This window comes from Odontesthes bonariensis, chromosome 21, assembly GCF_027942865.1.
Source record: "Odontesthes bonariensis isolate fOdoBon6 chromosome 21, fOdoBon6.hap1, whole genome shotgun sequence".
In the NCBI taxonomy this organism is placed as follows: Eukaryota; Metazoa; Chordata; class Actinopteri; order Atheriniformes; family Atherinopsidae; genus Odontesthes; species Odontesthes bonariensis.
Window position 1 is genome coordinate 22,732,790 of NC_134526.1, and position 27,008 is coordinate 22,759,797.

The 27,008-nt window shown below is 41.0% G+C and overlaps 1 protein-coding gene across 4 annotated transcripts; it reads right to left on the reverse strand.

Annotated features, from left to right (window-relative positions):
• Window positions 1-4,632: 4,632 nt before the first annotated feature.
• slc29a4a (solute carrier family 29 member 4a) lies at window positions 4,633-25,022 on the reverse strand. 4 transcript variants are annotated; one of them, XM_075454127.1, is made up of 12 exons: window positions 24,832-25,022; window positions 23,814-23,908; window positions 22,403-22,788; window positions 19,835-19,966; window positions 19,621-19,734; window positions 18,576-18,704; window positions 16,412-16,486; window positions 16,036-16,295; window positions 11,827-11,947; window positions 11,446-11,633; window positions 10,565-10,805; window positions 4,633-8,919 (listed from the first exon to the last, which is right to left on the reverse strand). In XM_075454127.1, exons 3-12 carry the CDS (start codon window positions 22,635-22,637, stop codon window positions 8,774-8,776), a joined length of 1,641 nt encoding a protein of 546 aa, XP_075310242.1. In that variant the 5' UTR covers window positions 22,638-22,788; window positions 23,814-23,908; window positions 24,832-25,022; the 3' UTR covers window positions 4,633-8,773. The 4 variants fall into 4 exon arrangements, with proteins under 4 accessions (XP_075310242.1, XP_075310239.1, XP_075310241.1 ...); XM_075454124.1 differs by having other exon boundaries at window positions 16,027-16,295; XM_075454126.1 differs by lacking the exon at window positions 24,832-25,022 and adding an exon at window positions 24,020-24,724 and having other exon boundaries at window positions 16,027-16,295.
• Window positions 25,023-27,008: the final 1,986 nt, after the last annotated feature.

A 27,008-nucleotide genomic window follows, 5' to 3' on the forward strand; every position in this document is an offset into this window, starting at 1 on the left:
AAGCCACTTTCACACAGTGTATCTCCAGCAGAAAAACCCTCCACTGGGATGTGCTCATGTGATCAGCAACCGTAGGAAAAGTCCAGACCAAATTGTCCAGACTTTCTCCTGAAAATCTCTGGTGTTCATGTGTGAAAACGGCTATAGGGACGCAATTCAAAAGGCAAAAAACTGCAGGCTATTGGCCTAACCCCAACTGATATGAATTTTCTCAGACATATGTTACTATTTCAGAGAAAATCTACTTTTTTGTTGTTGTTGTTTGAATCAAAATAGGTTCAAAATGATAGGGTGATTAACAGAGAAAGACAAAAGTTACTCTGTTTGAAACCATTTCTAACAACAAAAACAGAAGCGTTACATCGATGTGTGCCGGAAAGCCTCATCAGTGATTAATCAACAGCTTCTCTCATGTCTGTTCAGTGTACACACACTTTGATAGATAACTTTTTAGCAGCTATTTGCGATAGATGATGGGTACTGTTCCGTACTTCATACTCTTGACGATTGATAAAGTGTAACTCCTGACATCAAAATAATTACAGATTGAGTTACTGAGACACAAATACTTACTGATTCTCATTTTATGCTCATACTCTGTGTGTGTGTTTCTTTTTTTTTTTGGCTGGCGTTTGATCTAACCCTCTCACTCCTCAACGTGTCTTTTGTTCCTCTGCCTCTTGTGATAAATTTAAATGTGAAATGACTGAGCCATGCAAATATTAGTTCAGAGTGCGATCCCTGATGAAAGTATGTGCAATCGTGTGAGTGTGTGCATGCGTGTGATGTGCTGCATGTCAATTAGCTATCTATTATTCATGCTGACAACATAATGAATGAAACATTACAGTCTTTGTATTTCAGGCATGTTTACTTGTCTCTCTCTCCTTTCTCTCTCTCTCTCTCGCACAGACACACAGCTGCTGTTGAGGACTTGGAGACAGGAGAAACAGTGTGAATGAAATCCCATTGTAGCCGTGAAAATGTGGTGATGCCCACTGAATACCTGACAGCTGAATTTAGCAAATGACCACCAGTTCCTCCTAATTACAAAGCTGGGGTATAATTTATCCCGAGAATGAGGACAGTCTCTAAAACCTCTATTAACAGTGTCCTATAACTGTCCAGGGACCAAAACTCAGATAAGAAATGAGCTCCCGAAAAGTGTTGATGCACTGGTTTGTTCTCATTTGTTACTAGGTTCTCACAGGAATGAGCTTCAGAGGCAGGAGCAGGTGCTCCATGGGTATTTACCCCCTGGGTTTTGCCTACGAGGCAGTGCAGTTTGTCATTTTGCCTCCCCTCTTATGATTGGTGGAGGTTGCTGAGAGCAGGCTGACAGAAGCTCCCTTAGGGTACTAGAGAGTTGTATTGTGTGAAAGTATAAGGATATATCCTGGTTAAAGATAAGTCTGAGTTTCCTCACAGTAGTTTTGGACACCAAGGTCAAGCCATTCAGACTAACCACATAGTGTGTTTTTGAGATGGTTTGAGAATAAAAAAAATAAATACAATCATCACAGAAAATTAAAAGTCATTGGGGCTTTTAGGTCTTTAAGAAATGCTTGTAGTCTAACTTGTTGGTGTCATTTGGCTTCATACGTAAGTATAGTTGAGTGTCATCTACATAGCAATGAAAAATGATGCTGTGTTGCCTCATGTTATCACCTAAAGGAAGCATTAGAAGAGTGAAAAGTATGCCAAACTTTGCTGTTCTTGGAAGTGTGTGACAGGAACAAACTTGAATCTTACGCTTGAGTATGACTGAAAACAACCTGGAGCAGTTCCTTTAATCCCAGTGACATGTCCCAGTTTGTGCGATATAGTGTTGTGATCAGTAACAACAGTAACAAATGCAGAACTCGTATCTAACTGTGCAAGTATAGAAAAATGTCCTCTGTCTGAGGCCAGTAGAAGATTGTTGGTGACCTTCACTCGTGTTGTTTTTGTGCCATGATGGTCTCTTCAAACAGATAATGTTTGTGCAAATAGTAACGTCGGCCAGATTTTTCAATTCTGATTCAATATATATCAGATTTGATGGTTTACAATATAACTAAAACTGTCTTGCACCTGACTTTTAACTGAACGCCAACACCCAATGAAAGGGCAGATGTATCAACAAGAGAAAGGTCAGACAGCTCGCTTTTGCTGTTTTAGCGGCTATTGCTAGCGGTGCTGTAGTAGTACTGGAGATCTGTGACAACAATTCTCAGCGCATGCGCTTTAAAAGCTTCATGGAATTCATTTTTAATGTCATGTACTAAAGTGGCACGAATAAGACTTGGAGTTTGGGTGTCACTATCATATTTCTGTGTCCACTGAAACCTGGAAAAAACAGGTATGAGTCACATCAACAGAAAAAAAGTCTGCTTTGAGTCACTTCAGTCTGGTGAAGTGAGTAGCCTGTGTTGATTTGCAACAGCAGTTTAAAGGATTTTAGAAATAAAGGCAAGGTTGGATATAGGTCTACTGTTGGCTAAAACAGGTTAAGAATTGGCTGTTTTAAGTAATGGTTTAATCACAGCAACCTCAAAAGCCAGCAGAACATACTCGTTTACATTGATAAAGAGTGAAAGAGTAGAGAATAAAGATTTAAAGAATGAATCATCTTTAAACATCTTTTAAAGGAATGAGGTATCAAGGACATGTTGATGATTTAAATTAAGTCATTTCTAGATATCTGTGATCCAAATCACTTAATTTCCTTCATTTTTCTAATATCTTATAATGTTGTTTTATTCTTCCTACATTTTAGACAAGACCAAAACAACGCACAATTGTCCATTTATTCCAATGTCACCTTAAATCCACAACATATCAAATGTCTAAACAGATATGGATCAATGTTTTGACCCTCCATGAGAAAGTTGCTATGTGGATTGGAACATGTTGCTGCTCCATAAGCCAATGCATCAATTGTGCCTTCACAGATGTGCAAGTTACCCATGTAATGCGCACTAATGCTCCCACATATCATCAAAGATGCTGGCTCAGAACGAAGAAAAAATTAACCCCAGATCTTGACTCCAAATCAACCAAAGTACATTCCAACTACCCAAAGAAAACCAAACCGATAGAACCCATGACTTACAAAACATAAATGGCCACAACAATAAGTGTAATAGACAAAACGTGCTGCTCTCTGCATTTTCACATCCCTAAAAATACATATCTCTACATTTTATTTGAATTAAAACAAACAAAACTGGTTGCACAGCATGTTGCGGCACAAGTTCATGCTGTTTCTGGAAGTTTTTGTACCAAATGCGATGAATCCAACATGGCACTGATGTGAGGTTTATCGTCATGCCTCCATTGTGCTCACACACAAACAAGATGAGCTGATAGAAAAGCACCTTCAGACCTTAAAAACGCTGTAAAAAAAGTGAAGACCCATTTTTCGTCTTCCCACCCTCTTCTCTCTATGTCCTCCATCTTGCATCTAATCTTCCTCCTCTCTACGGTATGTGGAGCAGAATGACTAATGATCAATTGCTCTGTCACTTGCCAGAGACTTTCTTTGCCTGCAGCCACATCCAGAATTAGCCCACGTGCACACAAACACGTGCACGGAAGCAGGTGCACACGCTCCTATGCCTGCACCATCAGAGGCACTTGCACACACACCTAGAGAGGAGCAGCTCCATAGAAACACCGACCTCTGTGCCACCGTGAACACAAGATACAACAGTCGACGTCAATTTTTGAAAATATTCACAACTGTGTGGCTTTTGTATTCTTTTTTTTCCCGGAATTAATTCCGAAACAGAGGGGTCGCAGATTTTTAAAAAATGACTCAGGCTCAGCACTCTGTTTTTCTCTGAGCAGCAGCTCTCTCTGCTGGATAAAAGCAGCAAATACAGATTTCTTTCACGCGCCGGCTGTTTCACTTATGGATCCATGCAGTCGGGATGGTCATAGTTTTTTTTGAGCAGACATCAAACAATACACAATGCACACAATCTGGAGAGAGAAAAGCACATTAAGTTCCATGTTTCACTGCCTCCACTCCTAATTTCCAAAACACATCAAACTAACAGCTGTTAAGAGTCTGAAAACCTGAGCACGAGAGCTGCTAATCCATCACCTTCTAATGTGACTGAGAAAACCCTGAGTGATAAAAACTAATTTTGTGGTGTTGATTTCTTCCACTCACAGCTGCTTAACCTGGAAAAAAAAGGAGTGTGTTCCTGTTTTAGCAAACAAAAAGAAGGTGCGATCTGTACACGTCTTTTCCTCCTCCACGTATCCACGCACACCTTCTGCAGAAACATCCATTTTATTGAGTCTTACTTGTGGTACAGTGCTGAGACGAAACGGTCTCGGTGGATGATATTGGTCATGTTTAGAGAGGTTAAACACTGGATATCAACTTTTTTAATGTATAAATATTTAATGTAATGAGGAGCTGAACAGCCACAGTTTGCATCTGACCTCGACTGCACCAGATTACGGTTTCCTTCCACTTCTAAGAACCAGGAAAATATAGTCAAAAGAGTCAGAAATATAGAATAAACTGTTAGCTTGTTTAATCCTTTTTGTAGCACATGTGAATTTTGCACTAAAGCTTGATTAGAAACACAAACTTCATGCTGTTGGGACACCAGAAAGAAGTCTAAGTTCAGTAAGTGGAACATACTGTTTTTTTTTATTTTGTCATTTATTTATACAGAATATACATGGCATCTGTGTATGTGCACCATCCTTTTTTTTTTTTTTTTTTTTTTTTTTTTACACCACCTTGATATGTCACAGTGTTCAGTCACACATTTACTGTTCATGTTTCTGATGAAAGTTTCTGCTGTGAGAGGTGAGAAATGAGTGCTATCAGGTGTTTGGATTCATTTAAAAATGGTAACAGAAAGTCACGCGACACACTTACACGCATCAGACCTACAGCATGAGATAAGATGTTCAATTAGTGGAATTTGTCACCCAGGTTTTTTTTATATATATTTGCCTGCTGATTCACACGTTACAGTATTGACTCTCCAGTATTAAACTATTCTCTTATCTTATTTATTTTTTTCCGACAATCTATTTTTCTTGAAGGCTATTCTTAAACTAAAAGATAAAATGTCTGCTACACTCCCTTATGCTCATGAACTCATTCCCCGATGGAGCAGGTGAAATCATCCTAGCTCAGTGGCGAATAATCCCGTAAATCTTTCAAATGGTGACTGAGTTACAATACTATGCAAAAGTCTTGAACCACCCTTCATTTCTTTATATTTTGCTCCCAAGCAGCCAGATTTTCTGGTAATCTTTTTTAAGTGGTCTTGAGCAATAGCTCCACAGACTTTCTGAAAGTCTTTCAAAGTTTATCTTCAAACGTTGGCCGTCTTTTCACTCATTTTCACAAAACTGATTCGAAATTCTACCTTTAGTGACTTTGTTACTAACAGCCTATTACAAAGACACAGAATTTGTCCCCATTTCTTTAGTTACATCTACAGAAAGACACAGGTAACACAATTTGACAGAGAAAATAGCGTTTTTGCTCTAAAATAGTGATTCACAAAGAGCTTTTAGCTGAAAACTTGAATACACACACACACACATATATATGTATACTCCAAATATATGTGACAGGTACAGGATGACACCATCTGTTGTTAGCAAACACTGTAGTCCCTCCTCCATGATATTTCTGCTGCATCCTTATCACTCCAAGCTTGTCTATTTTATTTGCCAGTTATCGCACATCCCTATGATGATCAGTGAAAGAAATGGTGTGAACTTCTTCCTCCTTTCTCTCTGTTTTACTCCTGTTCTGCCTCCTGGATGTCTCCTCTTCAACTCATCTGGATTTGAGGTATTTTTTCAGCCATTACATTGGCTTGGTAGAGCTGAATCGGCTGCTCCCACATGCTCGTTCATTGTTGCGATGGTTACGCATCATAACAGATGGGCCAGAATTACCAGCAGAGATCATTCGAGCAGGACAGCATCCACACCAACGTAGAAAAAAAGTTTCAAATCCGAACAAAAAGGAACCGACATCTAAAGTGGTCGTGCCGAATTTTGACTTTCAAGCTGTACAAATTCTGTTTTTGCCTCATATTCTGTATTCCCATTTATATATGCACTTGTTTTAATACATTACTACACTTAATTCAGGTTTTACCACCAATACATACAGAAATTAGGGGGTTTCAAGACTTTTGCTTGGTACTTTACCAGTATGTGTAGACAGCAGCATGTTTAGAGAAATGACCATACACTGTTGTAAAAGTGTATGTGGCATTGTGAAATTACCCCTCAATAAATAGTGAAGAAAGTGGCTGCCAGCTTAATGTATTTGCACAACTCTCAGCAAAAATGACATTTCCTCAAAAAACTGTCACTAGAGCTTAAAGTATTGCTAAAAAAAAAAGAAAGAAAAAAAGTCCCTTCTCTGCAAACAGTAATAGCCCGTCTCTTATAAAAGGTCATTTCTTCCAAAGAGACTTTTCATGTCCTTTTAATGACACATCAGAGCAAAAATAACTAAAAGCATCTTCAAACCCGGCAACCCCTAGAGAGGCCCGGTGGCCTATATGGTGCTCTCACAACAGCGGGACATACATACAGTAATGAGGTTAGCTCCCAAATGGCAGCGCAGATATTAAGTTCCACCACCTACATAATGCAGTGTGTTTTATGGCTTTCTACACCGAGGCCTGTTCTTCTTCCTAATGTATGAACTCTGAACTCTGCTAACCTTCTCACTACTGAAAAATGTATCAGATCTGACAGGAAGTGTGGGCGAACTGGGAGTCTGTTGTCTGCTGCACAATGCAGGAAAAAAAGAGAAATAATAGAAACAGGTGCACTCCAAATAAGGTGCACTGAGTTGAGCTATAAAACATATGGTTCTGTTACTTTCTGGAGGCTTTGCAGTTGTGAACATAAAAGCTCTTTTCTGTGTTGAGCGCATTTCATTAAGTATATTTACAACGTTACATTCACTTTTTCTTTTTTTTTTTCCTCGAGAACAGGCAGACCTTTTGGCTGTAATTATTTTTTCCTGCTTCGGTCCCATATCATCACACAGATGTTGATGACAGATAGTGTTCAGAGAGACAAAGAGGGGACACACGTGTCAGAAAAATGTACAGTGAGCAACCGTTTTTACCCTGCCTCCCTTTGTAAACACAGTAGTGTGTTACTCTGAACAGCCATACGTGAAAAAGATACACTGATGTCCAAAATACATTCAGTTAAAGATCACTAAAGATCTAACATTCCTGTGTCCTCTCCACAAAATGAAGCATCACCGCTTTGTAAATATACCTCTAAAAAGGCCTGAGACACTATCAGAAATAAGTCCTTTTGTCTGACAAAGGTTGATAAAGAACTTTTGGAGGAAAAAAAAAGTCGAGAATATAATGAAAGAACACCTTTCTACTATGAACTACATTAAGAGGCAAAAGCTAAAGTTTTGCCCTGACCTGACTCACACAGCTGCAAGGCTTTCGCAGGAGGAGTTAGTGAAAATCATCGAAACAAGAAGTGAAAGACTTTGTTAACCTCAAGGTCGAGGTTAAGAGCTCTGAGAGTTTTGCTTTGGGCCCTTTTTGTCTTCGGTTAACTCTAAACAACGAAAGGTAAAAAGAAACTGTAAACAATGTTGCTTTAAATACAACAGAATTGTGGCATCTTTAACGTGTTGCGTTTTGGAAATTAGGTCATCTTTAACTCACTTTGAATCTGACAGTAAACAACATGTGGACCAACTTGAAGTTTTGCATGCGACTGAATATACATGTACAGCTTTTTCTTTTCTTTTTCTTTTTTTTAACCATTAAGTGTGAACATGTGAAAACTCACTGAGCAGATATGCATATTTTTTTCCCCTTTTTTTGAGGTAATCTCATAAAGTCCTGCTGAAATGGATTTGGGGATGCAATGTGGACAGATTCTAACAAATTTTTCTTAATTCATGTAAGAAAAAGTAGCTTTTTTTCCCCCCTCTGATGTCCTTATGTCCCCTTTTGATGCCCATTCTTTAACTCTGATACATCAATCTATCAAATCACTTGTGAAAGACCTGCACTTTATATGACAACAGAGGGTTGTCATGGGTCAGAGGTGGGTGTCTTCGGCAAAAATATGGAGTAAATTTCCGCATATTTGAATCTTTATAGTAATACTGTCTCATCACGGAAGTTGAAGATATTCTAACTTCTGTCTAGTTGGGGGCAATTGATTCCCTGAATATTACTGTTTCCACAGAAAAGGTGCAGTCAAAGGATTTAAAAAGCACAAATGTAGACAAAATCCACATTTATGGACCTTATTGTCTAAAAATAGCTTGAGTGGACCCACTCTAAACTCCATCTGTTTTCTCTAATAACTTTTTGGATGTAGCATGAGTGACTTATGCAGCATGAGTGACTTATGACCCAGGGTCTCCTTGCAGCAGATTATGACTTGACTTTACACCTCACAAATGTCAGACAGTCTGTTCGCTCACATGCAGACAGTATTTACTGCGCCACACCCAAAGGGCTTAGATCAGCTCCTGCTCCACAGTCACATGAAAGTTCATCCCAGCAGCCGTTTGAAAGTCATTGGATCACTACGCTGGAGAACAAGAGAGTCGAGAAATTTGCGATCTTATTCTTCAACACTAAATGCTGATTTAGTCTCTGTCTTCTCATCTATTTGCAGCTGGACCCGAATCCATCAGTCCAAATGCTTGGTCGTGCTGCATGTGTGTACATCCATGTGTATATATATGTCTGTGTGCGCGCATGTGTGTGTCTGTTTTGCTTAATGTGGACATTCAAAACCCTGTAGCGTTGTAAGGTGTGTGTGTGTTAAGGGTGGAGAGATGCGCTCCCACTGCTGGAGTGGCGAAGCTGTAAGCTGCATAAGCCACAGTGGAGCCAACCATCAAGCCAGTCATATAGGAGACCGTCATGGTATTCCCTGCAGAGAGACAGAGTGAGAACAGTGAATAACTGTAGAGCTGATAGAAAGGAGAGAAAACTAGCTTACGGGGTCAATGGTATTTTTAAAGATGAGATTAGATACTCCTGGGAGAGCATGAGTGAGAAGTGAGGAGCATTTAGCGGCACAAGGAGGCTCTGTGTGGGGGCACTTAAACAGGATCCTATACAGCGTTCCACTGATAACAAAAGCATTCTATTCCGTCCAGGGTCCTGTACTGTTAAAAATGACCAGCATTCAAAACAATTCCGTTAAATTACCTGTGCTAACAGAATAATAGTAAACTGGGTTAACACCGGAATCAGAGAACAAAGGTACACTAAGGTTAACTATCAGGCCGACACTTTCCATTTTTGTTGAAGTTGTGATACATAAAAAATGCTGAAAATATAATTTACAGGAACCATTCAGCACCTGATTCGCACAATTGGATAGGAACCCTTTAGAATTGTATATATTTCTGTATTAATGTGATGCAAAACATCCGATTTTCATACAAGTCCTGAAATAACATGAAGAGAAAACAATTAACATAACATATCCCCCTCTGAAATCTAAGGTTTTATGACAGATCATCTGGTCCTTAAAAATGAGGTAAACACAACTTCAGATGAACAACAACACAGACTCTGTTAAGTATTAAAGTTTAAGTCAGTACAATTAGAAAAAAAAGACTAAACAGCTATGGCTTGTTTGGAAAGGTTGACAAGGAAAAACAAAAAAAACCTGCCAGCACAGCTTAGGTTTCTAAAGTTGTATCTGAACAAACTCTAATACTTCTGGAACATTGTCCTTTGGACAGCCAAGAGCGAAGTGGAGATGTTTGATCATAATGCGCAGCAGCATCTTAGGTGAAAACCTGCTCCAGTCAAAGTCCAACCCTAAAACCTGACTGAAACACTGTGATGTGATTAATAAAATGAATGCTGCAAAAAAAAGAATAGTAATAATAATTGATATAATAATGATTCCATAACAAACGTGAGAAACTGATAAGAACAGTTACAGATAAATGTTTGGGTGCAGCTACTGCCACACAAGGAGGTCCCTTCAGATACTGAAAATCAAGGTTCACATACTTTTAAAATTCACACAGATGTTAAAACATGTAACATTTTCTTAAATAAATAAATTATCTTAAATGACCATCATTTTTCAATCTAATTTTTCTCATTTATATTTACTGAATCTGTTTCAGGACCTAACAGTTTATGTCATATTCATGCAGTAATATAGCGACTTCTAAGTACTGTATTCTGTATACTAAACACTACTCTATAAGTATTGCGTAGTCCTACATTATCTTTAAAACTGTTTTGTGACAGTAGCAGATTATATGCGCACGTTTGTGACTTAAATGGCGGTTCATTGGTCAGAAAGAAAACACAAAGTTAGCAATAAATCCTCTCTTTTGAGATACCAGTGAAAGCTCACTATTTCTGTTAGGTGAATCTCTCAAATGCTCATGTTCAAGTAAAAGTTATGGGTTGTTGTTGATCTATTTTGGCATTGATTAAAAGCAATTTAAGCCTAAGGTGCTTTTTCAAACTAGTTTCATGTTAAATTTAGACTGACAGAAGACAAAAAAAGAAGGAAAGAAAAAAAAACATCCATTAACTCTCACCGGCCAGCTCCCTCTGTTCGGGGGGCACTTTGCCAGCAGCCTGGATCATCGGCACAGACCCAAAATATCCGTTAGTAACTCCCATGAGGAGGGAGAAGAGACACGGCCAGGCGGGATGGGACAGTGTGGGCGAGCTGGCTGGGTACACGCACATGACAAACAGAGGGATGAAGACCACCCTCAGACAGGAGAAGAAGAGCAGGCGGCCTCCGGACCAGTCGTACGGCAGTGCTGCCAGGATCTGAGGAGATATAAGGGGGTATATCAGCAGGGTTAGGCAGGAGATTTGCTGAGAGAAAGTACAAAACTCAACTAAAATTAAAAATGAAAGAGGATTTATGCGTCTCTGAAAATTGAGGCCAAAAACAATGCCAAGAGAGTGATGAGAACTAACAGTAGAATTACACGCAAATATCTTATTAACACTTGACCTGTCGGGTGTAGAGGAAACTAGGAAGTGGCAGACAGAAAAGTTTTGAACTGCACTAAGTGGGGGAAATAATGGATTCTCCAGCTACACTCAGCCAAACAGTCCATCTGAGAGATCTCTCTTACTTACGGACCCAATGCCAATTCAACGTGCTGAATCAGCTAATAAAATCAAAGATTGACGAGGCCTGACAGTGCAGACGGTACGTTACACACCGAAGACACCAGAGAGACACACATTACCAACTACGGACTGTCGGCTTGGTGTTTAAGTGCCTATGGAGAGTCACAAAGGGGTCAAATCTATCCCAACTGACCGCACGAGAGGCAGGTTACATCCTGTAACTACTCATATCCACATTCACACCTACAGCGAATTAAGTCAAATAAATTCTTTTTGCTTTTATGTGCTGAAAATAGCCTTCAACGGTTAAAAAAAACTTCCTGCTAACCTTGCCAACAAAGTCCGACATGTTGAAAGTGGCCATAATGAGGATGGGGAGCCATTCCCCCAAGGCAGGGTTCCGGATCTCCGACTCCAGGCCGGGGAACAGACACAGAGTGATGCTGTAGGTCACAGCTATGGACAGCATGTAGGCCCAGATCACGCGGGATACCACGTAACGATGCAAGATCATGTCTGATTGAGGAAAACACACACACACACACACACACATATATAAGGCCACATCTGAGAACCTGATAATTCACCCGAGTAGTAATGTAGCTAGGAGCACTCCTCTGCACCAAGAGAGAAATTTGAATTTCAAATCCATCAGTTAGAGTCAGAGGGTTACTGAGCAGTGAGTGGACAAGATAATAACAGAGAGTACCGCGAACACCAGGCCAGGTCCTCCTTATCTTTGCTTTTGGGGCATCAAAGCGCACATAGGTGCCACCCACAAAGTCTTCAAGGCCTTCTTCTGTCGATGGCGGTCCTGTCCCACTGTTTCCCTGAAGGGACACAGACCGCACAGAATACATGATAAATGGAAAAAAGCATCTACATCTGATGAGTTACATTCCTTTCCTTGTATGCAAGTCTCCACTACATCAGTTTATAATCTCCTAAGAACATTTAAAAAGTCAGAATTAAAATGGTTAGGATGTGAGTCCACAGCATTTTCCACATTCAGTGAATTGGGATCTATGAATGTGCTAATTATGCCCAGCCTATATCTCAACCCACCAGCAGATGACACTGCCTGCCAAGTTCATTCTGACTTTGCAACTCCAATTCTTACGCTATGCAATGGCCATTGCTTACACTGGGGCAATTCAGTCGGGTAAGGGTTTGAATCGGAGAGCAATTCTGAAGAAGAGGAGTCAAAATGATTTTAAAAACCTGCATGTTGTGGAAGGATCAGAATTATATTGTATTGACTTTCCGTCACTTTCAGTAATCATAACAATAGCCGTAGGCTTGACAACATTATCAGCTGGTTATGTAATGCTAATGGTTGCTAAATCACTTCGCTCGGAGACTTTCGGTGGCTCAGGCTGTAAAGACCAAACAGCAAATAATCATCAGGGCTAACTCACATGAATACGCAGTGCACAGTTCATAGGCTTTTCACATGAGAAGGGCACCCGCCTGTATTCACTTCATTTTCAGCATGACATGGGCAACTCACTGCAGTGCAACCCTCTGCCCACCAGCTACAGGTAACCCTCAAACTTACCAGTAACCCAATGGCTGGCTGGTACATTTTAAGGACATGTCTAACACTGCTTATAGTATAAAAAGTGTTCGATTTGTCTGAACAATTAAGACTGCAGACCCTTGTCCTCTCTGATATTATTGATGGGATGCTAGGATGTCTCCAAAATAAACTAAATCCATTCCTGTCGTACTTTAAGATCTTTGAGTCGGACATGAAGACTTACTGAATCTGATCTATCACGGCCATAAACTAAACGTCAGATCTGCCATCTTGGCAACAAGTCTAAAACACACCAAGCAGCTTCTCCACCTTCTTGCTACTTTTTATACTTCGCTTGTGCTAACTTCTCCAAATGCTTGCACTAGTTTCCCATTTCATCAGTTGCTTGCAGCGCATGCAAAGCAGCTGCAAAACCCCACCCAGTAAGTAGTCAGGGTTGATCCCTCCGGCATTCTACAAGGAACAGACGGCCGGTCCGACCTCGCCATTCTGAGATAGTATGTGATACTTTGTAGAGTCAATGCAGAAATCCTCAGCTATTCATGGCTGATTTTGCCCATGATATATCTTGTTTCACATCAGGAAAAAAAAAGAAAAACATCTTATGGACACATTAAGTAATTGATTAGAATTGAATATGGAAATCATACGTTTTTTGTTGCATATTTCCTTAATTGAACGCTAGAGGTGGCCTTATTACAGAAAATAAACAATAACTTGGAATGGTTTGACCTTTTCTTCTTTTTCAGGATCTTTTTTCTTTTTCATTTTTTTTTTGGAAATGGCTTCCTGGATGCATTACATCAGCTTTTTATGGCAGGCACTCTTAGAGGGGGATGGCTGTGAATGCAGGTTGATGTAATGATGTCAGAGAGACTGTAAATTAGCTGAGGATACACACACACACACACACACACCTACTGAAAAACACACATTTCTCTTTAAGCACAGCTCTAATGTGCTCTAGTGTGCTCCAAATACACACTTTTTCCGGAGGAACATCCCACACACATGCACGCGGTCACACACATGCACATCCATACAGATCCATTAGTTGATTAGAGGGACTTCTGGTCCAGAGCCAGCACTATTCTTGATTATGGCATAATATAGAGCATTGCATTCGTTTCCTTTGGCCAAACCAGAACAAATAGCTGCTACAATCAGCCACCGGACACAGGAAACAACACGCATACGTTCTACAGTAAAAGATCAGGGCTGCCCATCACACACTTGTCTTGTGCATGACATGGTACAAAGAGCAACATGCGCACATTAAAAGATGACAGCCGGAGGCGCTGCGTCCTCCTTTGAAGGCTCTGAACAAACTCGCACAGAGTCAGGAGGAATATTAGCTCCATGTCTTCGGGCTACAAAGTGCTGCTTCGAGCAAGACTACAAAGTAGATTTGGCTCCTCCTCCCTCATTTTTCTCTCATTTTCTTTTTGTCATCGTCTCGACTGCTCTCCTGCTCTCTTCCCTTCGCCTTCCCTTTTCCATTTTGCTTTCTCTGTAATTTCTGTAACGCTATTCCTCATCTTGGCACCCTGCCTCTCTGCACCGCCCCTCCCTATCTGTCACACATTCTTATCAACATGACTTTCATTTTTCCCCCCGTTCACAGGAGGCCACAACCTTATTTTTGTCTCCATATTTTTCCTACATCACCCACAATACTATCTATCCTTCATATATAGACATATAGATAGATCCTTCAACCATGATAACCTCTTTTTGCTCTTTCTCTCCCAAGTGTTTCTGTTTCAGAGCAGCAGCCAGAAAGTAACTCATAAATTACTCTGCACATGACACCACAGATCAAAGTCCTAACATCTCCTCGAGATGTAGTTTATCGTTGTGACATTTAAGAAGGAAACAGGTTAAGCAAACTTTAATGAGAGAATCTCATAGAGAATTATGGTTTCTGACATCAACAGATTATTGAGTGGAGACGCATAACAGTCTTTTTCACATCTATAATATACAGGGTAATGCACTGTGGAATGTGCATGGTGGACCTTGAATATTACCAAGCATGACATATGGTATACCAGGGGCAGTTTTGGACACTGACTGTGACTTAACATTCGAGCCAGTAGATCCGGCAGCTGAGTGCTTTGAGCTAAAGGCTAACATCAGCATGATAACACGCAGTTAACACAACAGTTCTGTTTTTCTTTGAAACAGAGCCAAAGGATAAAGGTGATAAAGGAAATAAAAAAAAACCCAACATACTGATCATGATGATGACACCGCTCTGATTTCCTGGAGCGCTTTTCTATGGGACTAAATGGTTTAATCGCATGCCAACATCTAAATAAAGGAAGGCCTTCAGAAACAGGTTGTGGACAGCTCTGAGAGTTTGCCAGTTTATCTTGAGGCCTTATTCATAAAATGATTCATAATAGATTTTTCTCTTAAGTATGCATTCATCAAAAAGCTGTGCCGGAGGAGTTATTTATAAAATTTTACTTTGGAAATTATCTTAACTACTTCGTAAAATCGAGAGTTGCGATTGCGAGTTCAATTTTTCATTAGCTTTATGATTAAATGTCATAAAGGGGTGGATAAGAAAAAAGTGGGAGGAATTATTTACCAGATGCAAAGGGCCAAACAAAACCAGACATTCAGGTTAGACGTGTTTCACTGCTGCACAAAGAAACGATATGACCTTAATCTTTAAGGGAAAGCTATACATGACACCTCGTTTACCACAGTCTTGAATAAATGTGCGGTGCCCCTAAATTATGGTTTTCTGTGTAAGCCATACATGAAATGTATTCTAGTCTCATTTGTAACTGAGGTCCAACACTTAATTTTTCAAATGAATGAAAAACAGAGTTGTTTGACCACAGGAACAGCTGACATTATTGGCAATGACAAAAAAGCAGCGTTTCAGGAGAGGAACCTCATGTGAACTAGGAAGCACGGTAGATAAAGTGTTATGGTTTTGATGTCGCTCTGCTGCCTCAGGAAATTTGCAGCTTGTTTGTTTTGGTTTTTATTGTCGATTCAGCAATAAAAAATTTGTCTCTAACCAAATTTCATTGGCGAATGTGATGGCTGTTGGTACATCTATGGATATTTTTTGTTCACTAAATGACTGAAAATGATCATATTCCTTGTGCTTCTGTTCAAGTGTAACCCTTTTATCTGTCTTAAAGTGAATAAAAGTATTGGGCAATGGAAATTATGACCTGATTGTGGCACTAAATATGAGTATATCCTAAGTAAGAGGATTAGTATCAGTGTCATTTGTTTTCTCACACTCACAAAGTATTGGACATTCAGCCTGTAAATAATGGTTCGAAGATATTTCTTATCCAAGACAAACACACAACATAGTCAAAAAACTGTCCTTAAACTTACAAATCTTACTTCCTCTGCAGTGACATCGTGGTGAACCCTGTATCCAGTGCCATTGTCTCGTGGATCATGACATTTGGGCGGACCTTTGCCCTGGGCATGGCTGGTGTAATAGCTGACAAATCGTGAGCGGCGGACAATTAAGTGCAGCAGGAAGCACAGCATCTCCATGCTGATGGAGACGAGGAAGAAGATAAGTGTGTTCTTTTTCTCGTCTGTGATCAGCAGCTTAGTGAAGATGCGAGACAGGGAGATGATCACCCCAGCTGTGCCTGAGAGGGTAGTGCACAGAAAAGGTCGGGTCGGGGTTAAAGATGACGAGAAGGGAAGCAGGGAGAGGGATGTGTGCGTTTGCGAGCAAATATTTTGTCTACATGAGTGTACTTACTTTCTCCAGTCATCACCCCCTGTGTATACCTCTTGGGCAGCATCCCCATGTAACCATAGAAACTGGACTGCTGCACTGGAGAGGGAGATGGAGGTGGTTATGAATGCAAACGGAGGCCTAACGCTGTAACAACACAATTCATTTAGAGACCTCCACACTGTGCTTGAGAGAAGCTGCTCCGAACCTCTGACCTTCAATAATTATAATGTAAATAGAGCTGGCTGAAAAGCTCTATGCTCACTCTACCAGTAACGCAGAGGAAGTAGGCCCACTGTATTACGGTATTATCAGCAGAAGATGAGGACTGAGAAGCCTCCACTGGGTTTGTGTTTGTCTTAACACTGCTGCTTAGTCTTTGACTCGTCTTACAAAATCTTGATCAAGTTCACATTTAATAACAGTCTGCCCAGTTTCCCCCGGTTACGTCTGTTTGCTTCATTCTTTCTCAGTATGATCACAAAAAAAAAACTTTTAACACAGCCAACGGGGAGAGACAACTACAAATCAGCTGTACTGGACAATTTAGTTTTTTTTTTTTTAACATTTAGTTTCCCTCCATAGCAAAGCATATCTTTTTATTTTCCCAGCAGAGTGAAGCAACCTACGATAGCACCAACACAACCTACAGCAGCCAGCACCTCAAGCGATTCCAGATATTTGTCAAACTGCCTCACAGTGGCAGCAAAACGCTACGACACGTAGACATGCTTTTGTGAATCCCCAAGAAGAGCCATGTTTAAGACATTTCCGACATGTAACAAGAACTGTGTAGAAAGCATGGGGCTCATTTTTCACCTCTTCTTCTGTTTTTTTATAGCTTGAATTGGACTTCAGGTCTCTATTGTGACTTCATTCGTTCTACTAGCATACTATTTTGTTACATACCTGTTGAAGGTACTCATACCACAATACAAGAACAAATTTAGATATGATAAACATGATGTTCTGGTACATAATTAGTTTTCTCTATATTTGTACATTCGGCTAACACAAGTCTGCGGTCCCCAACACAGGATCACATAAATCACACATTCTGTTTTAATACTTAACCCTCTGAGATTCAACAGTTACCCGAGTTGAGACCACAAAAAACGTTTGACTGACTTTTCAAACTTAAACTCCATTTTAAATATAACATAGAGGTCAACAATTGTTAATTGGGACATATTATGGGATGGCTGGGAATCCCTTTTTTTCTGTTCTTGGGAGCATATTTTTGGGTTTCTGATATCACCAACAAGGAAAAAACTCCCCAAAAACACAACCCTGACATTTTTGGGCCCCTTTGTTTAAAAGCCTAACCATTTTCATTTCAAATTTCCAACACTCCTCTAGTTCACTCCACCGTCTGTGCTAAGGATTGACGTCTGAGCCTCGCTGGCTCGCATCCACCTTGAAAGACCGATGAAGCCAGCTTCACTTGGAAATTTTCTGTTGTCAGCTGTCTCGAGGAGCATGCAGGATAAACTCTATTTGAGAGTAATGTTCCAGCAACGGTTACCTAAAGAGTTACCAGGAGTCATGCTGTGTACATCTCTGCTCTGTTACTGTTGATGAGAAGGCATTATTTACTAGCATATGTTGCTAACTCACAGCTACACTGCTAAACCATTTCTTGATTTCTCAATTAAATTGCACACAATATGCCCAAGTTTTGATGGCAGGCAACGTAGTTAACACACCGTACAGCCAGCCTGGCAATGTGTCTGTAGCCAATGTACAGACATTCATCAACTAACTAAATTGTTTGAGTATATAAACTCATCTCAGTAAACCACCTAAATAAAGTTATGAACCTGTACATGAGTTTGATATGTGTTCTTTAATCAAAAATAGATCATTGGGTTAGCCGTCTCCTGTTCGGGTCTGAGGGCGACCCACTTATGCATTAAATCCAGTCACTAGAGTAGGACTGAAGGAGAGTGGTCGTCAGCCAATTTGAAGTCTGGAGGTTCTATCCCTCGCCAGGTACATGGGCTAACCTCGTCATGCTTGTCCCCATGTTGCCCACCCTGGTTCTGATTTGTACTGGTGTGGGAGCAGGGAGGATTATCATTATCAGCATTATTGTAATTATCAATATTTATGTCCCCATGTCCTGTATTATTATATTTTTGCAGTAAAATATAAAAAAAAAACAACAACAGATCCTTGTTAGAAGTACCTGTACATCCAAAGGCCACCACTCCCACTGACACAAGGTTGAAGATGTAAGCCTGTTTGGTGGTGAACTTTTCCAGCCAGACATCAAACACACTGACAAAGACCAGCGGCCCGAGAGCCAAGATATAACCTGCAGAGAAAGTGACAGAGAGACTGCAGGTGAGTGGAGCGTCACTGATCTGAGCTACTGTATGTTACTGCTGGATGTATGGAGGCATAAATGACACGGGCGGTCTGAGAAAACCACTTCTGCCTGAGGAAGATCCTTTTCCTGAGCTCGATATTTATTAACTCCAGAGACGAGCTCTCAAGCAGACAACACACTTCAAAAGATATTCTCTCAAGGATACAAGTGGAGCTATTTTAAGTTACAGAAGGTACTGTGGCGAGATCTTGCTCTTACATGCACCATATAAGAGCATGTGCAGAGATACCAAAAATTCTTCTAAGAGACATAACTTTTTTTTTCATTTTTTCTCCAAGATGTTTTTTTTCTTCTATTAAACTGGGTCGAGTGAAGCTGATTTACATTTTTATGTTAATCTCCAAAATCACAGTTTGGAGAATAATTCATACAGTAAAAACACATTGGAGCTTTAACCACCAGGTTTTTTTTAATTAATAAATTTGGGCCAAACTTAAAATCTCCCAGACTTAAACAAAGCTCCGACAAATCATCCTGCACTGGTGCACGTGTGACCAAATGGCTTGTTTAGATAGAACACTCAACCAAGTTCCCTTTAAAACTGTTTTGAAACTTTAAAGTGAAACTGAAGAAGCTGTAAGAGTTTACAAAAGCCTAGCAAGCTGAAAGCCAGCTTTTTGAACTCAGAGTCTTTTGCATTAAACATTTTATGAATCAAAACCAAAGGGGACCGTGTGTATTTTTTCTTTCTCTTCATCACATCTTCCAACTTGAGCTCTCTGCGTTCCACTAAGATAAACCTTAATGTTCCCTGAGTCTCAACAATAAAAGCATAAAAGTTTCCACGAGGAACCTCTCGAATTTTGGCTTCTTTGTTTTCACAGTTACAGATCCAACTTACCTACAGTAATCCTGGTGTGCATGCTGAGTCGTTCCACCAACACGTTATTGAGGATGACGGCCAACAGAGCAACCAAGATGTACGTCAGACTCATGTCAAACACAATAGATGTTCCTGCAATGCACACAAGAGCTGTGACTTCTGAGAGTGTGGTCTCATTCATTCCTAACAGATGCAGATATGTGTCCTTATCTATGCTCATGCATATTCATACCTTTAAACTTGTGGTGCAGGTAGTCGACGTCAGTGATGAAACTGTTGTAGGGAAGCAAGAAACCAACTCCAGCCAATAGCATTGCAAAATAGATGCCATGGTAACGGTCGTCAGGGATGGGTTCTTCAGAGTCTGAGGAGGTAAGGAGGGAGTCAAGGCTTAGAGAATTAAAGTAGCTCAAGTCAGGGTCCAACAGTGGGGATACGATTGACTTCAAAACATCTGAATTAGGACTGAAGCCAACACACTGGGTCTTCAGCGAAGCTAATCGGGATGAATGGTGCCGCAGCAGGGACACTTCTAGCATCAGCGTAGCATCAGACTGTGCTCCTCTGGTGCTGGCGAAAGATTGATCTGAGAAGTTTCTGATCACCAACTGGCTGTCCCAGTAGTTTAACTTGAAGACTTTTGTGTTTTGCAACTGATTCAGTTTCATGCACGAAGTGTGATGTGCAGGTTTTTTTTATATAACAGTTCATAATCCTTTTCTAATCCTGTAAGCTCTCCTTAAATGGCTCCAAATGATTTTCAAGCATGGAGATTTTACAGCAGACTAAAGGGGAAATGTACTTCTCACTGTCTCAAGTGATGACTTTTTACTGCTGTGGTAATAGTGACTAAGCTCTTGATGAAGGATGATTTACACTTACCCTTTTAAGCTCCTTTTCCACAATATTTTCTCTGAAATGTTCCTACTTATTTGATTTATTCTTAACTAACAGAACCAAGAGACTCTTACAATTGGATTCTTTCTGGGGTTGTTTATGTTTGGTTTTTTTAAGCAGTTTTCTAAAAATTAACAACACTTCTCCAAACATGCTACAGTAGCCACGGTCCATCTATCAGCAATACCTGCGAAGCGTTTGCTATTGGGCCCCAACAGCTGGTTTTCAACAAGACTGCTGCACCGTTCTCCTTCTCCAGGCAAGTGTCGCTTGCTTCACTGGAAGATGCTACATGTGTTGCCATCTCCCATTGTTTATTTGCAGGGAACTAAGCTCAGGGCTCCCACTGAATCAGTTAGGCGACCTTTATTTTGGGATGCTTATACACCAAACTGACATCAAGAACCTGCTGGGTCTGGCCAAAAAAAACTACATCCAACATCCAACGAGAATGCTCCTTATCGAAGTGTGCAAAAAAGGGAAACGGAAACAAAGCAGTGTTTGCTTTGCATCCCCACCATAGTCACGGTAGAAGTTCAAGGATATTGGTGAGAACTTTGTTGTGGCAGTGGAGTTAGTAACACTTGACCTGTCGGGTGTAGAGGAAACTAGGAAGTGGCAGACAGAAAAGTTTTGAACTGCACTAAGTGGGGGAAATAATGGATTCTCCAGCTACACTCAGCCAAACAGTCCATCTGAGAGATCTCTCTTACTTACGGACCCAATGCCAATTCAACGTGCTGAATCAGCTAATAAAATCAAAGATTGACGAGGCCTGACAGTGCAGACGGTACGTTACACACCGAAGACACCAGAGAGACACACATTACCAACTACGGACTGTCGGCTTGGTGTTTAAGTGCCTATGGAGAGTCACAAAGGGGTCAAATCTATCCCAACTGACCGCACGAGAGGCAGGTTACATCCTGTAACTACTCATATCCACACTCACACCTACAGCGAATTAAGTAAAAAAAATTCTAACGAAACATGCATGTCTTTTGACTCCGGAGGCAAACCACAGCAGCATGAGCAAACCCAGGCGGGCACAGGGTAAAAAGCTGGCCTGCAAATTACTGGAATCAATCATGCAAATCATTGCCAACTGTTATTATTTATATTTTAAACACAATAAATGTTGTTGTTTTTTTTCAAATGGAGTTGTAAAGACAGCTAGTGTAATAAAGTGTGGGGCAGGAGAGACAGAGACAGCAGCCACAGATAAGAAACAGATGAGGGACTGTGAGCAGAGAGAGGCTGTCCAAAGCCATCTCTGTGGGTCCTTGGTCACTTTTGATCTAATAAACGTGGCCTTTGTGCAACCTGTGTAACCAGGCAACACAGCAATTATCTGTCAACAGGACTGCCTCCCGTGTTTTACATGCACTTCCCTTTTTTTCCTCCCTCCCCGAAGCTGCTTTCGTTCTCTCCTGCCTCCACCATCATTTGTAAACACTCGCTGTAAATCTTGACACTCGTTCAATTTATTCTGGCGTACTTGTCATGCAAAATGTCAAAAATGAAATGGACGCACTGCTTGAGGGATTTTCGTACGACGGAAAAGAAGTTTGAGTTCTCCTCATTTGTATTAAAAAAAAGAAAAGAAATGTGTCCTGCAGTGATACTCTAACTGCTGTGCGTGATTTTTTATTTTTCTGCTGTGGAAAAGGGCAAGTTTAATGTAATACCCTGGAAATGTTAGAATTAATTGCACCATCCAATCCAAGCTCTGTGAGAGGCCTCCAGCCGTGAAAGTGGACGGTATTACATGTCATTTCTTGTACGTGAATGTTACAGATGTTTCTGTCCAACTCCTGTGCATACATCAATCAACCACAACATTAAAACACGAATACAGAACACACACACACACACACACAGAGTCAGAACAGAAACTCCTCACCAGGCTCGGACAGAGCCAGGACTCCTCGCTCCGGAGCGTCTTTACTGATCTCCTCTTCCTCCAGCTGGTACGAGTCGAAGCTGTAGCTCTGCACCACCCCACTCTCTCGTCCCTCTCTCCAGCCCTCCCTTCCTGCATCCCTCCATCCAGCTCTTCCCCCATCTCTCCACACATCCCTTTCCTCGGGCGTCTGGGCCGGTGTGGGCCTGCGGCGCTCTGTGCCCACCGAGCCCATCTCTGCACTTGAAGAATGCACGTTGACAGAAAAGCACAAAAACGCTCCTCTTGGCTAGACGAGCTGCACACTCTTGGGAGCGTGCATGTTAAACACAATTCCCGTGACACGCCCTGGAAGAGACGCAGGAGGCCTTCGGATGATGGAGGATCTGCGGGGGGAAACAACAGGAAACGGAATGAAAATGTGAAAGAAAAAGGCAGAGGGAGAGTGGGTGAAAAAAGTGTCTGTCAGAGCCTTGCTGAAAATAACTCCAGGCGAGGTTAGACACCGAAGAAGAAACGTAGTTTGCTGTGAGTGTTTGCGCGTACGTTGATGTGTGAGAGGCATATTCAATGAGAGAAACAGAGTGACAAAGGATGCATAACAGAAAGTCTGACAAGGTGAGAGAAACTGCAGCTCAGTGAACAGAGACAGCGAGGTAGAGGGAGGAAAAAGCGAAAGAGAAAATCAATTAGTCAGTGAGTTGAACTCATTAATCAAACAAAAATACTCAGTCTTAACTGCTTCCAGCCTCTCAGGTGTGAGGATATGCTGATTTTCTATCCCATTTCACTGCATGGTGAATATCCTTTAGTTATGGACTTCAAGTCAGACAAAACAAAACCCTAAATAGTGTGTTGTGGGGAAAGGAAAACGGTGCTCCTTTCAAGATTTTGTGACAAAGTCTATTGAAACCATTCAGTGGCGTATGGGCAAACACTGCCTGTGTCCTTTCTGTTCTCTTTATTGACTGTTCATTCTACTCTTTTTCAGTCATTTAATGTTATCTAACAGGGCTGCAATTAAGAGTTGTCGGACACGATCTTCTGATTAATAATTTGGTCTAAAAAAACATTATCAAATACAGCAAGATACCCACAATTTTTTTTTAATGTCTAAGTTGGACCCTGATGAGGGTTATTGATATTCAAAGCTGAAACTGTTGTGTTGCTTTATTTTGTAGGACTATAAGCCCTAATATATATATATATATATATATATTTGTTTCACAGTTGAAAAAAAAAAACAGAATATCCTTACATTTGAGACAAAACAAATGTTACAAAATTATCAATCAACAATCAAGTGGATATGAATGAATTTTCCAGCTCTATCAACAACATCTTCACTGCCAATTGAAAACGACTGAAAGTGTAATGGAAAGCAAAACATACGTATATAAAATAACCCCACCATGTATAAATTTTCCATCTCATAAAATCTCCCTTCTGACATTACAGCAGCTGGACCATGGCTCTGTAACACGTTTCCCTTCTGTCACCAAGGATCTGTGGGAGGGAAACGTTATCATTACAAAGCAGTTAAACAGAAAGGTGCATTGACGGTGTTTGGTAGGCAAACACGCGTGAAAACCACAAAAGCACGACTATTGTGCGTACCTGTGTGGATGCGCAAACAGAGAACACGCAGCTGTGTCAGCCCTACGGCCTGCCTCGGCACCCCTGCTGCCCTGCAGGTGTGATTTCACTTCGGACCAATAATGAAACAAAGTAAGTCCGGTTTTAAACCCCAGCTGTTGACAAACTCGTGATGTAAGAAGGTGATCTCTGTAGCATGCTGGCCCCCATTGACTGCAGATAAACAGGTAATTCAAGGACAGGCCACCATGAAAGAGCTGCTTGTTGGGTATTTGTGGCGATATATTAAATATAACTATTTTGCCAGTTCTCTGGTGGATCAGAGCCACGTTCTGCACAATTTCCACGTCCAGACTTGCGGCGGCGCTCGCAATTTTTTTTGGTTTAAATGAAAAGGCTCCAGCCAGCGACCGTAATTGAATTGCAGTCCAGTATCACGCTGCAGCTTCTATTGTGGACTCGGATTAGAGAATGTCTCACTGTGAGGGCTCTTTCAGACTGTGGGCTACATCAGAACATATTGAATTTTGGCTTCAAATGCGTGGACTCCAAATCGTGTCCTGGTGCGTTTTTCTTGTGCGTAAATTAGAATTTGTAGTTAAATCAGCGGAAAGGGGAGGGAAAATAGGACGGCGTGACATAACCCTTTGATACACAGTGGATTGTCTGAAGTTCTTTCTTTCAAAATCATAATGAAAAACATCCAAATTAAGTCCCCCGTCGTTTATGTGTCGCTCTTGAATCGCCCCTTGTGTTTTTTCCGTGCGACATGCCGCGTTGACTGGAAAAACAAAAACACAGTAACAACAGGTTATTAATGGCCCCCTTTTTACCTCCGGTGTCTCCCCTCTCGCGTCCGCGCCTCCGGCTTTCAGTAGCAGAAGCGAAGTCCTTCCAGCAGGATCTTAGAGGTGGTCTTTGCCGGCCGGACCTGGTCCCCCGTCAGTCCCGTCTCCATTAGACAGGGGAAGCCCCGGTGCCGTCTAGCTGGATGCGCTCCTAACGCACCGTCCAGAGGCAGAGGAGAAAGGAAAAGCGGGTGGATGGATGAGAGGAGGAGTGAGGGATGGAAGGGAGGAGGAGGAGGAGGGGGTGGAGGTTGAAAAGGCGGGGGGCGACATGAGAGGAAGGGTTGTGAGTTGCTTCTGGCAGTTCATGTTTCGCAATCTTTAGGAAATCACTGTCAGAGTTGGGGATGAATTCATCCAAATGCATGTTTAACAACTTCTTTTTTTTTCATGCCCACTTGCAGACTATTTCAGTCAGGCTTTGTCCTTTGGTGTATAAAGCAAAAGTGTGTTGCCAAATACAGAAACACAGTGCTGGCACCAGAGGCTCCTTGTGATTGACAGTTTTATCAGTTCAGTTCAATATGCTAATGCTTTATTACTGGCAGGGGCTCCCTGATATTGCACACCCCCTCTGTTGCCATAGAGGAGCCAAGCCTGATGGGAATTAGCTAAATGGTGTTTCTGTCTTGTTGGGTGTGCTGTCAGTGCAGCACAACAGAACCAGAACATTAGTTACAGTGAAACATAGAGATACAAAGCGTTGAGGAAAAAAATGATACATTGATATGTTATCAACACTGGTCTGTGCAAATAAAAGCTTTTTGTGCTTTATTTCACAATTCTATCTTCTCTAATTCACAAAAAGCAGATGATTACCAGTCCTGCTCAGAAATCCAAATGATTCAACATCAGGAACAATATATGTGATATATTTCAGAAAATTTTCGGACAGGGACAAGAAAAGAATCGAAGAGGTGTTTAATGCTAATTATAACATAAAAAATAAAGCAAAAGCTGGTGAACACAGCTAATCTTTGGGTACGAAAAGGGCATCCCAGAGATGCAGAGCCAGAACAGAAGTAAAGAGGGGGAGTGGATCACAAGAAACACTGTGTGTGGGCAGACAGTTTAAAAGATCTGCAGAAATCTCTGGATGCAAGCGACAAGGATGAATGGCTGCGTTCTCCAGGCCCTCTGGTGGCACTGCGTTAACCACCCAATCATGGGTGTCGCACCCGTGGGGGATGGGGGTGTTTCGACACCCCCACTTTTACAGTAGGATGATTTCACCTTTTTGAATTTTCAATGACCAAATAAAGTTTTAACAAATCATGAAATGTGTTTTAAAGACTCTGTACCCTCTTTAGAATAATTCTATCCAGATTTGAGCAGTGCAACTATTGTAGTTTCCATACAGGATCTAGTTTAGGGCGATCAAAATGCAAAAAATGCAGTGAAATGGCTCTTTATGCCCATCCATTTAATTCGAGAATCGGATACCAACTTCAGCGTCGTGTCTATGGGCTTGATGTGGTGCTCATGTGCCCCCCCTGGAACACCCCCACATTTAAAATCACTGCTCCACCACTGCACCCAATCGAACCCAATGCAACACATGTATGCTGTTATCTTTCAAGGCTGATGCACATGAGTATGCCATCATCGGTTTTAAGATGCAAGAACTTTTTTTTAAGACATTGATAACTGCAAAGTCAATCATTTAAGTTTTATTGGACTGGCTTTAAAGGACTTTGCGCTGGACACAAAGGCAAGTTAAAGCTCGAAATGGACTAAGAAAAAAGAGAAAATGTTCCTGTCGTCTGACAATTTAAAAGTATGTATTTTTTTTTTAAAAACAGAAAATAAACAGTGTAGAAGTAATATATACTGTCAACCAGGTCATGTGTTTATCAGGAAACACCTTCCTCATTTCAGCAAGACAATGCCCAACTACATCCTGCATGTATTACAAAAGCATGACTGTGTTGTCCATGTGATAAACCGGTCTGCTTGCAGAACGGACCCATCTCCCACTGAAATGTTTGACAAATTGTAAAATGGAAAATAAAACACAGGGGAACGCAAACTTTCAAGGAGCTGAACTCTCATTTTTAACAAAAACACGTAAACCTTTTACTTTCAAAACTACAAATGTAGTCAACATGCCAGTGTTCAAACTTTTTTGAGTGACTAAGTCAAACTTTTCCATACAGTCCTGG

Bases quoted from the DNA above. Each gene is read 5' to 3' on its own strand.
- slc29a4a (XM_075454125.1), bottom strand. From the start codon at position 22,637: ATGGGCTCGGTGGGCACAGAGCGCCGCAGGCCCACACCGGCCCAGACG. The intron at 19,967-22,402 runs GTGAGGAGTTTC...TTACCTCCTCAG, and splicing joins CCTGGCTCTGTCCGAGCCTG to ACTCTGAAGAACCCATCCCT. The intron at 16,487-18,575 runs GTACTTCTAACA...CTCCCTCTCCAG, and splicing joins GGTGGCCTTTGGATGTACAG to TGCAGCAGTCCAGTTTCTAT.